Genomic DNA, 12,346 nt, shown 5'->3' with positions numbered 1-12,346 from the left:
TGTCAATATAACTTTTCTGTACTTTTTACTTTTTAGAAAAAATGTTCTTTAATTTGCTTGCACGGTTTATACATATGTAGCCTATCTATTAAAGCCTAATCTGGCATCACACATCGCTGCTTCTTGGCCCTGGGATTTAGTCTTTCTTGGCAATCAGACCCTGCTTCTTGAGCTGCCGCAGTGCGCACTTGGCTGCCGTACACTTGGCTATTCGGTAGTTGCGTCCAATGCCACGGAAGGTGCCCTTGCAGAAGACATCGACGGTGACGCGCACCCGGCGTCCGTCGGCCAGCTTCTCCGGCTTCCCAAATTTGGCCGTCTCCGGCTCCAGTTCGAGCAGTTCCCGTATGGGGGACTTTGGCACAGAGTTGCTAAACTGCTCGATTTCCGGGCTCATCATATTGCTGTAGACATGCCAGACCACATCCAGGGACATGTTCGAATCGAGAAAGATGGCCCCGGCTATCGATTCGAAGACATCGCCCAAGGCCTTGGGGACCTCAACGTCCTCGGCATCGTCGCACTCCTCCTCGGAGAGCAAGTAGTACTAAAATGGAGAGGAAAATGTAAGCAGAAATTCAAATATTGAATGGAAATGACGGCATTGGTTACCTCCTCGCTGATGCTGTGTCCGTTCTCCTGCTGGATGCGCACAAACCGATCGATGACATCGTTCAGTCCAGGCGATAGATGACGGAAGAACTTGTGGAAACCGTGTCGCACGGCCAGCGAGGCGAAGATTGTGTTGTTCACCAACGCGGAACGCAGATCGGTGAGGGCCCCAGGCGAGTGCTGGCGCGGATCCTCGTACAGGTGCCGTGTGATCAAGTAGTCGAGGACGGCATCGCCCAGGAATTCCAGCCGCTGGTAGCAGTCCGTCAGTCGATTGGGCGTGTAGCTGGCATGCGTCATGGCCTGCAGCAGGTAGGAACGATCGCGGAACCTGTATCCCAGGCTGGCCTCAAACTCCTCGAAGCCGCTGAGCAGATGTTCCAGTTCCCTCTCCGCATTGGGGGCATAGTGCAGCAGGGGACTGCGTGGCGTTGGCCAAGAGCCATATACCGTCACCATTTGCTTGGCATCGGGTGTGGTGCTGCCGGGCGTCCGTTCCGAATCGCTGGCAGGTGCCGGCTGGCGGCTATACGGCAGCACACGCACTCCCAGCCAGGCCATGAAGAGTAGCGCTCCGCGGGGTCCGCACTCGATGAGGTAGGCCCCAATCAGGGCCTCCACACAGTCGGCAATGGACTTGTCCGGTATGCTGTGCTGCGACACCAGATTGTAGGGTATAAAGCAGCTGAAATCGTTGCAGCTGTCGTTCGATTCGTCCAGGGGAACCGTTGTCGCCTGTGGCGTTGCCTGCTCTGCGCTTCCAGGGAGTCCCAGTGCCTCGGCCTTCTCGCGCACCATCTCGCATATCTGGACGCTGCTCAGATTCTTGATGTCCAGCAGATCGGCCAGCTTCCAGTGGTGGGTGGGTATCTTGGCCTCGATCAGGGCCTTCTCCAGCTCCTTGGGCACGTAGTAGCACGGCGGCAGCCAGTTGTCGTGCGGCTCGAATTTGGTGGCTATCATATACTCGCCCAGCCGCTTGCGCCGGCCCAGGCGGTACAGATTGAGGTTGGCCACCTGCTTGGACCGCAGGTGGCTCAGCTTGCCCTCGTGGACGTTCTCGTACGTGATGTACAGATAGGTGGTGATGGCATACTTGAGGAACGAGTCACCGATGGTCTCCAGGCGTTCCAGATTGATGCCATCGTTGGCATTCGACATGGTCAGCGCCTGCAGAATGACACTGGGACTGGGTCCGGGATGGCCCACCAGCTCGGGCTGAAGATCAAAGCTGAAGCCCGCGGGCAGGATCATGGGCAGGGCGGCCTTTACGGGGCTGGCGGCACTGATCTTCCTCGAAGCGTACTGCAATCGCAGCTGCTTCTCACCCAAGTCCATTCTGTGCTGATCGTTGTAGTTGTCGAAGCTGTCCCCACAGCCTAATACGCTGTAGATCTCCTCCTCGGAGTGCCCGCTAACCCAATCCGCATTTAGATCAATCAGATCCGACAGCTGAAGCTCTGGCCGTTCGCCCAATTTGTGGAGCAGCTTGTCCTCCGGGACGTAGGGCAGCAACAGCTTCAGCAGCTCAATCATCGAGTAGGGGGTCACATGGGCCTCGGCAGGATCGGCCCACTTCAGGGCCAGCTGCTGATCGTGAGGCACCAACATGCCAGAGCTCTCAATCTCCGACTGCAGCTTGAGGATCGACTGCTCGTAGTCCACGCTGGGCTTTGCATACGCCTGCTGCTGCTGCTCCTGTTCCAGCTGCTGCTCCTCGAATTTGAAGCCAATCAACAGATTCTTCGTCTGCTGGTACTGTCGCTCGTTGGCGTTCGTTGCCTGGATAATGGAGATCTGCTTCTGTCGCTTTTCCACATCCTGGGCCGTCTCAATCGTCTCCGCTTCATTTTTCGATGTGAATTCAATGCGTCCCGCATCAATATCATCCGCCACAGCATCCTCATCCGAGCTGTAGTTGCCATGGAAATAGCTGAGCGGCATCCCATGATCGTCGTCCCCATAGCTGGAGCCCAACGAGTTGTCCGAGTCGTAGAATGTGAAACTGGGCTTGCCCTTGCCAGCGGGACTCTGCTGTTGGTTGCCCTTGTTCTTCGGCTGCTTGAGCGACCCGTCGGCGTTTCTCACGTCCCAGAAGGTGGGCGACCCATAGCGGGTGTGCTGATTGCCTGTAAAAAGGATTTATTACACTCGTGTCCATCCGTGGGATTCCGGTTTCAACTTACAGAACTTTACATTGGCTGGCAGTACGGGCAGATAGGTGGACTCCTCGTCTTCGTCATCCTCGTCATCGTTGAACGAGGCTATGTCATCGGCCATGTCGTTCGACCATGTCCCAATCTCAATGAAATCATGGTCCTCATCCTGGAGCTTCTGTTCCCCCTCGATGATCAGTTCGTTGGCGCTCTTGGCGGCCAACTTCTCCACTAGGGGGGGTTCACTTTCCACTGGCGGGGGTTCGCTTTCCATCTCCTTCGCCTGCTCCTTGCCATTGACGATGGCATCCTTTTGATTGGACTTCTTGAGGACCTCCGACAGACTCCAGCCAAAGTCCAGCATGGGCCACTCAAACTCCTCGTCGTCGATCTGCTGCCGACCCAGTCCCAGATCTGCGGACACTTGCTTGCGTATGTCATCCGCCAGGAGCAGACCATTGATGCGATACAGGATGCAGGGCAGACACACAGCCGTGCGCCACAGAGAGGCGGGAAACGGATGCACCGTGCACAGCTCTGGCACTAGTATCTGTTTCTGTTCGAGATTCTCCCGCTTGGCGCGCTTCGTCTCCTCGGAGCTGGTGGGCAGGGCCACGCCCTTCCGATTGACATACCGCGGCGTGAGAAAGTTGAGCCGCGCACTCGTGTGATCGACGTCGAGCAGGGGCTGAGCGGCATTCTGTATGGTCAGGCCATACTTCACGAAATAGTAGTGCTTGAAGGTGCGATAGTTGTCGCCCGGGAAGCAGCTCAGCGGCGACAGATGCGGACAGATCTCGGCCACGTAGAAGTACTGCGGCTGGTCCTGGTTGCGGTACCAGGGCATCACGACGGCATCCTGAAAGCGCTGGGCATCGAAGGGCTGCGACAGGCGCTCCTCGTCGGGTATCGATTTAGGCATGGTATTGCCATTGGCTTGGATCAGCTCCAGGAACTGCCAGTCGATCTTTTTGCTGCCCTCCGGCGGCGACCCCGTCTTCAGGGTGGGCACAATGAAGACACAGTTCTCGGTGGAATCGGGATCGAAGAGCATGAGGAACTTCTGCAGGCGCAGCACATTGGTGAACGTGTAGTTCAGGAAGACATTGATGCAGCCAATCTGTTCGGGCGTCAGCACCACACGCTCCCTGGCCAGCTCCAGGGAGACCTTCACCTCCCCGGACCGTGTGAAAATCGAGAAGGCACTCAGCTTGGGTATCCGCTTCATGGTGAGTATGCCGAAGCCCTGCTGGGCATCTTCCGGCGGATAGATCTTCCTGCCCCGGGTGTTCTGCTCCTCGGGTATGGGGCACTGAAGCGTCAGCTTGATGAAGTACAGGTAGCAGGGTGCCCCGGCCACCGGTCGACAGTCACAGAACTCGGAGGCAATGCGTTTGTAGTAGTACTGTCGTCGCTTTGTCGTACCCGGTCGCGGCTCGTCGCTGAGCTGCACGATCTGCTCGTCCACGGGCTCCAGCTCAAAGCATTCCCAGTCGGGCTCCAGGGCATGGAAACCCTCCTTGCCAATGGGCTGCAGTTGATCATCCAGTTCGCCGATCTTATGCAGCTCCACGCAGGCCTGCAGGGCAGCCATACGTCGCGCTAACGTCTGCGTGGTCATCGGCAGACCCTGCAAGGAAATAAGGTAAATAAGTACTGAATGGGAAGACGCGTCTCCCTCAGCTACGTACCACAACGTCATGTTTCAGCGGCGAGTTGATGGGCAGGCGTAGTGTGTACTGATAGAGGGTGACGCCTGAGCGTTCGCTCTGGGCACAGCGCCACAGGGCCGTCAGCTTGGTGAACGTATCGCTGGGCAATCGAGCGCAGTACTTGTTGACCAGCGCTATGGCCGTGCTCAGGTCCACAGAGGCGCCCGTGAGGAGCTGCGGCTTGGGCCGGTACGCAGCCAGGCAGCTGTTGAAGCGTTCCGCATCCTGCTGCTCCTGCTCGGGCGGCTCGGTGTTGGCACATTTTGAGAGCAGCATCTGTTCAATCTCCCGATACTGGGCCATCTGATGGACTAATGCCTTTGTGGTGCTCGCCAGGCCATCCACGGCCGAGGTATTCGCTTCCGGCTTGGCCTCAGCGCCCTCTGCGGGCGGGACCTCACATTGAAAACGCTTCCTGGGGATCTTGGGATCACCACTGGACTGGCTCTCACTGGGCGGGGTGTTGTTCAGACTCACGGCCTCGTCGCTGGAATTGCTGCTATCCATGGCAATGGCTGGCGTCTCGTCCTGGATCTCTTTAATCTCGCACGCCATGGGCGGCACACTACTAAACACCTCGGGATTGAGGATCTTTACCGTGCCACGTGCCGTGCCAAACGTATAGGGATCGGAGCCAAGGGAACTCGGCATGGCCGAGTCATCGGAATCGCTGTCCACTTCCGTCGAGTCGGCTGCTCCTCCTCCAGCGCCGCAGATAAAGCGATGACTCTTGTCGGTCAATTGCACGACCCCAATCGCGGGAGTGGTATACCTGGGGGCCACCAGAATGACATGGTAGGCTGGGGCGGCCCGGGCCCGCCCTTTGCACTGGACGTAGCTGCGGTAGGTGGTCGGCGGATCCCAGCGGACAACGAGATTGCACTTGGGCACATCGATGCCCTCCTCGAGGACCGATGTACCGATCAGAACATTGCAATCGTGCATGCGAAAGCGCTTGAGCACCTCCTCCTGCCTGCGGTGCTCCAGCTCGGCCTCCTTGGGCTCTGTGGTGGGATCGGCCACCCGATCTGTGGTGTACTGGCAGCGCAGGAACTTCAAGTCGGCATCCCGCTTGCCCATCTCCGCCAGCAGCTCGAACAGCACACGTGCCGTGTGGTTCTGATTGCAGTAGATCAAAGCGCACAGGGTATCCCCACCATCGTGCTGGTCCCTGTTGTGGCGTCGCGTGTACACACGTCTCCGAACACGGTTGTGCGGGTTGGAGCTGTGCTTTCCCTTCCCTGGGGACGACTGCGCCTGAGCCGTGGCTGCTGCTGCTGCTGGTGGCAGGGGTCGATGGCTGTTGCGCCTCAGCATGGGTTTGCCCTCTGGATACTGCAGAATGTGCTCCAGATTGGCCACCAGAGTGCGCGCGTCCGTTGCCTGCGGCTCCAGTTGATCCACCACCTGGCACTTGGTCTCCAGCGCATGCGAGAGCTTATTGAAATCCGCCTGCTCCACTTGATGGCGCATCTTGCGCAGCACTTCGGCTTGCCCATGTCCATGTCCATGGCCGTGGCCATGTCCCTCCTCCGGCTTGAAGCAGCGCAGGGTTTGCAGCAGGCGCTTCACTTTCGGACTGGAATACCGCTCAATGGTCAGCCGTGGGTCTCCTCCTAGTTGCTTCTGGAATGTGTGATCGCAGAGGGAGTGCAGCTGCACGAGGGCCGTGCTCACGAGGCAGTACAGCAGGTAATGCCGTTCGTGTGGCGTCTTCACCTTCAGCTTTTCGTTGCTCTGATAGAAATGGTGGGCGGCCCGCTGCGTGCACCAGGGACCCATCTCATGCAGAACGACCAGCAAGGAGTCAATCACATTCAGCGGATCCAGCTTGGGATCGGGTATATCTGCCAATGGAGAGACTTAGCCGGAACGGTCTGCCAATGCGCGCACACACTTACCTTTCAGATCCTCCATGAACTGGTCCATGCCGTATATCTCGAAGGGATCGTATCGATGATCCATCAGAAAGGACTTGTGCGTGTTCAGTATATCCGCCAGGACCAGCGAAAGCTCGTCCATCTCGAACGGCGCACACTGGACGATGTATTCGTGGGGCTTCGAGCAGTACCTCAGCACGGTGACAATGTCGCTGGCCGTCTCGATGCGACAGAGGACATTCTGCTCGAGGGTCACCAGCATGGCGCTCAGCTGCTGCAGCTCGCAGCCAGCGCTGTGCAGGGGACCGGCCAGGCCCAAGATTCTCGGTCTGTCCGCAGGCCGCGCCGGCAATATGTGGTCCAAGAAAATGGGCAGTATCCGCTGGTAGACGGCGCTGTCATGGCAGTCTTCCAGAACAATCAGCTCAACGCTGGTCAGCGGCAGCTCGCCCGAAACTAGCAGGTAGAGAAACCCCTCCGGCCGCAAAATGGACACATGATAGTCCATCCAGTTGTGGGCAAAGGGTGTCTGCATGTCTGGCTGCTCCTGCCACACTCGCAGGTCGGTCAGGTGCGTGAGCATCGTGTAAATGGACGCTGGCTCCTTGTCGATTCCCACCTGGCAGCTGAGGTATACACTCACCTTGCCATGGCGGCGGCCCCGCCTGGACAGCTCCTGGAGTAGCTTCAGGGCAATGAACTCCTTGGAGCTCCTGTGTCCCAGGCAGATGATGGTGTTCCGCTCGTACGCGGCTGCCAGCAGCTCCACTTGGAAGTCGCGCGGCGTGAACACCGTCGTGTGCAAATTGTTGTCGCACCAATGGAACGCCATAATGGGCGTGGGCCTGCACCACGCCTGTGATTCCTTTATATACTCTGTTTCAAACGAATGCTTAATATGGAAGAGACTTCCTAGTGCCGGCTTGTTCTCGTCTCGATACCATGGTTCTGGTTCTCTCACTCTTCCCACCAGTGCTGGCGACTACGCTCTTTTCCCGTCACATCTGGCTTTTTTGAAGACCCAAGGAGGGAGGCGGGATCTCCTGTTCTGAATTTTTTTAGAAATTTTAAAGTTTTTAATGTTGGTTAATGGTTAAACAATTAAGAAAATTTGGCCGGATCATCATTATTTTTTAGCGATATTTTCCAAAATAATTTCGAAATTCTAACCTTTTCTAAACCTTTTTCCTCAACAAAATTTTGTACGCTAAGAAAAATGGAATTAGCCAAAATTTTTGATTACCCTAAAGTTAAAAATATTCGGATATTGAATGCAGCGTTATTATTTAATAAAGAAAGCAAATATCAGAGACAGCACTAGGTTTTGGAAAACCTGGTCAAACTCGGTTAATATGGCTAAGGATTTCCATGAAACTAAAGTTTTACTAATTTTTATTTAAATATACGGTACGGCTTGCGAAGACTTGAAAACTGCTGTTTTGACTACGAACTGCCACATAATTACCAAAGCATGATTCGTCGTACGAATGCGTATCAGAAGCTAGCCCCACAGAGCTGTATATAAAATACATATCAAATATGTTTTTAATACGAACTCGTTAATACCATTATTTACACTTTTTTATTTTTATTATTTTTGCAAATTTTCAGCGTTTTTTTCGTTTTTTTTCAAAATAGAAACAGTTTTTTTCTGATAAAAAGTTGCCAGAACTGCTTCCCACCCCACGCTTCCCTTTGCGCGTGGATTTTGCGTGCCTTCCTGGGCGAATGACAAATAGCAGCTGCAAAATTTTTAAATAATCACATTTTTTCGATAGTATTGCTATCAATCAACGGTGATAGTTTTTTTTTTTTTTTTTTTTTTTTTTTTAGGATTTAAGTTACCCGTGAGTAGCGTGGGATTATTTGGCCGCCCGCCTTTTGAAGGTGGAAATTGCCAAGTCAAAGAATAGAAGATGTTGGAGTACTGTTTATAGCTTTACATCAATTTCGTCGATGAAGTCAATTAGTGTTTGGTACGCGCTGATGTTTTCTTTTTCAAAGAATTTGTAAATATCATTATATTTTCTTAGAGATGGGAAGTTTTGCCTTGTTGTGTTGTACTTTGTACAATTGAAAATTAAATGCGAGGCGTTATCGATACTATCGCATGTATCACATATGTTACTAGGAACTACATGCATTTTGGCGAGAGTGTGCCTATCGAATGCGTTACCACTAAGCAGTCTGTTGATTCTTTTAGCGTCAATGGCTTTAAGCTTAGTTTTATTTAGGAACCACGGTTTGGATGATGTTGAGGGGAAAAGCGAGCAGTAACCTCGGTGCTTGATACTAGCAAACTCGGCGTATTCTCTCTCCCATTCTGCTTTTAAGATTCTGTGTATTTCGCACATAGCGTCTTTAAGGTTCCATTTAACCACTGTGTATTTTCCTCGTCTGTGGGCTTCTTTGGCTGCTGCGTCAACTGAAGTGTTCTGAGGGATGTTAGCGTGTCCGGGAATGTAGTGAACCTCTACAGTTCTTAGATGTGGATTTTGTTGGATCTTTTCTCTGATTTTGTAGGCGATAGAGTTATCCTGAATGTTCTTCGCCAGAATGAGGGCCCCGTTTCTGCTGTCTGTCAGGAGCGCGACACGAGGAAAATTGTACAAAATAGCATGGTCTAATGCCTTCTCGATAGCAAGGAGCTCGGCGGACAACGAGGAAAGGGTTTTGTACGTGTAATAGCTATCTAAAAAACCTGTCCTATCGTGCAGGAAAGCGGCGCTGGAATGCAAAATGAAGCTGTGTTCTCGAAAACCTCAACTCTATCTATTATGCTGCCAAACTCCCGATATGCTTTAGCGTAGCCCGTGTTTAAATCCCTATTTGCTGACACTGTTTCACTTGCTGGGAGATTAAATGCAAACACCTTAACCAACTCTTTCGCCGCCAGGAATCTCATCCTGTAGTCCGGGGGAAGTTCTCCTGCCATGTGATATATGATAGGAACGGTAGTGCAGATTATCAGACCCAGCGACTTTCTGAGGTGATGGTTGCAGTGGGATTTGATTTTGGCCAAGGCAGATTTGGACAGGTTGCAGAATGATGAGCACGCGTACTCTAGCCTACTTCTGACAAATGCCTTGTAAAATATAAGCCCTCTTTTGGGGCTGATACCATAGTGACACCCACTGAGTAATCTGAGAAATGCACAGTTTCTGTTCGATTCCGAGATGGCCAGATCAATGTGACCAGAGGCTGAGTTGTTTGCTGAGATAGTCCTGCCTAGGTATTTGATCTGCTCTACTTGTCTGATCTCAACTCCTTGATGCGAGATATTTAGCGCAGCTCTACGATTGTTGAAGTAAATCACTTTAGACTTCACCGGATTGAATGACAGGTTTAGCCTATTGCATTTTTCTTCGAACTTATCTATACTGTCTTCCAGCACACCTTTCGCAATGGATACGTCTTTATGAAAACAAACTATGAAAAAGTCATCAGCATACTGAAACAGTAAGCAGTTATGACTGTTAATATCATGTAGTTCGGCTGTGTAAAGGTTAAAAAGGGTTGGGCTGAGACAGCTACCCTGGCTAACACCTCTGTTCACCTCTACCTCGCTTTTGCCCTTTATGAGAATTCGTCTGTTAAGGAAGCTGGAGATCCAAGCCGTGAGGCTTGTATTGAACCGCATATCCCTCATCCTGTGCTCGAGTGTGTCCGCTCTTACGCAGTCGAACGCTCTTTGTAAATCTAGGCAAGCTGCGACAACCTGACAACCCCTCGCCTTCAGCGCCAGAACTTTGTTGATAAGGTCGTTGATGCAAAGAGCCGTGGACCTGTTTCTCCTGAAGGCATAGGACCTGACCGGCAGCAGGTCACAGTTTGCTATGTGCTCGTCCAACTTCAACTTTATCAACCCCTCTATGGATTTAAACAGCGTGTTAATCAAACAAATCGGCCTATGGTTTTGGAAGGAAGTAGGGACTGCATTCTTCTTGGGGATGGGTACCACTTTTATCCTGCGCCAGACTTCAGGGATGACGCCACTCAGCCATACTTTATTTATAATTTCAAAAATGTCTTGTTTTTTCCCACTTGGTAGCTTTTGAAGCATCCTGAACGAGATGCCATCAGGGCCTCTAGCCGAATTGGGGTTCCTGGTTTTTAGGAAGGCCAGGAATTCTTCCAGTTCCAGGGGTTCCGGGTCGTCTGGTCCTAACAAAGGGGCAGGAATTTTCTTAGGGGGCCTACTGTTTGACGTGGATGGGGTTACTTTAACCATATTGAGAAAGTTTTTGTCATCTTCGTTCGTCCATTTGTTCCCTACATTTTTGATTTGACCGTATTTTTTGATGTTCTTCACCCTGCTCCACATAGAGGGCGATGAGGAGACCTCTTCTATAAACTTGGAAAAGTTGCGCTTTCTAAGATTTTTTACGTGATTTTGTAGATTTTTGTCAGCTTCTAAGGTTGCTCTGGCATCAGCCAATTTTTTGGTGAGGTAGAATTTTTGCCTGCAAGCGTTTCTCACGCGAAAAAGTTTTTCCGTTTCCTCGTTCCACCATTTCTTAGCAACGTACTTGTTCTTGCTTGGGAATGTGACCGTGTTTTTTAAGGTCAGGGATTTCACTTTTTCATTGAGCTCCTCCAGATTTGAGAAATCACTTGCACCCAGAATCCGGGCTATTCTGTTGTGAAGGATCTTCTTGCCTTGGAGGGGGGCATTTAGGCCTTGCACTGATAATACAATTGGGAAGTGGTTGCTGTTCGTAATTTTTGTTTTGAGGACTTACCAGTTAATAGTTCCATTTCTGTAGTTCGAAAAAGAAAGGTCAAGAACGGAGAATTGAGATGGGCTCCTGGAGAAGGTTGGCGAACCGTCGTTTAGGCAGATAAATCCGGCCTCCCGGGTGGAATTCTTAATGCTGCGACCCTTGCGATCACAGATCGGACTTCCCCAGATAGAAGACCTAGCGTTGAAGTCCCCGCCCACTATTGAGGGTATGTCAAGCGAAGCCGCGAATTCGAAAAACTTTTTTGTGCCCGATTTAAACTGTGAAACTGTTGTTGATGGCGGTGCATATATGCTAAAAATATTGAAATTGCTCTTGAGGTTTAATGTTTTTATTCCTAAAATTTCCAAGTCGTTCTCTATTTTTAAAATGCTGAATTGAATGTTTTTCCTGACGTAGATGCCAACCCCGCCGTAGCCGTCCTCTCTGGGCCTGCAGAAAAAGTTATAGTCTAAAATGCTGCAGTCCGCGTTGTTCAACACCCAAATCTCTGAGAGGATGGCAATATCTATTGCGTTCTTGTCTAGGAACATTGAGAGGAGCTGTTTGTTGTTGTTGTGTGTCAGACTTTGAATATTTAGCTGAAGAATCTTCATTGTTGGATGTTTTGAGAACCAACTGCCATCCCTTGGGCAATCTGACGCCTATCTAGTTCTGCGTTGGAAGCATTGACAAATTCTCTAATTTCCTTAATAAATTTATTCGCTAAAGAATCCCCTTTAATGATGTTGTTTGGATCAATCAGGAACGCTGTGAGTTTGGCTCCTAGTGCGTTTAGCTTATCCTGGGCCAGAGAAGATGCCACGGATGAAGATCTCACAAATTTCTCGCTCATTTGGACGTAGTCTGAGTTTATTGAGTTCTTCCACTCTGCCATGTTGGCTGCTGCCTTGGCCGCCTCTGCGTTCCGGGCGGCAACCCTATTGGATTTGGTCACTTCCGCGAAAGAGGTGACAGAATGAATTTCCCTGGCGGACTCTAAGCTGTTATTTAAGAATTCAGGGGAGCGGTTAGATTGCCAACTGGGTCTAGGAAATTCCCCTTGATCCCTTAGGTTGGGGGAAGTTCTATCAAAAAGGATCGGATATCTAGCCTTGACCTCAGCTCTAGTTAGGTTTTCCAGTGTCATGCACTTTTGAATGGCGTACGCTTTTTTCCTGGCCTCACACTGCGGGTGGGTGGCAGCATGTTCCCCCTTGCAGTTAGCACAGACCAGCCCTGAGCAGATAATATCTTTGCTGTGA

At 51.5% G+C, this 12,346-nt stretch overlaps 1 protein-coding gene across 1 annotated transcript; it reads right to left on the bottom strand.

Moving 5' to 3' along the window:
• Positions 1–22: 22 nt before the first annotated feature.
• On the bottom strand, positions 23–8,155 carry LOC108156113 (endoribonuclease Dcr-1). Its single transcript, XM_017287410.2, has 6 exons — positions 7,826–8,155; positions 6,382–7,408; positions 4,460–6,327; positions 2,799–4,398; positions 613–2,741; positions 23–547 (listed from the first exon to the last, which is right to left on the bottom strand). The coding sequence occupies exons 2-6, from the start codon at positions 7,190–7,192 to the stop codon at positions 137–139; spliced, it is 6,819 nt and encodes a 2,272-aa protein (XP_017142899.1). The 5' UTR covers positions 7,193–7,408; positions 7,826–8,155; the 3' UTR covers positions 23–136.
• Between the last annotated feature and the right edge of the window lie 4,191 nt (positions 8,156–12,346).

Source organism: Drosophila miranda, chromosome 2 (genome assembly GCF_003369915.1).
Source record: "Drosophila miranda strain MSH22 chromosome 2, D.miranda_PacBio2.1, whole genome shotgun sequence".
Classification (NCBI taxonomy): Eukaryota; Metazoa; Arthropoda; class Insecta; order Diptera; family Drosophilidae; genus Drosophila; species Drosophila miranda.
The sequence above is the reverse complement of the archived record's forward strand: the minus strand, read 5'-3'. Positions and strand labels throughout refer to the sequence as shown.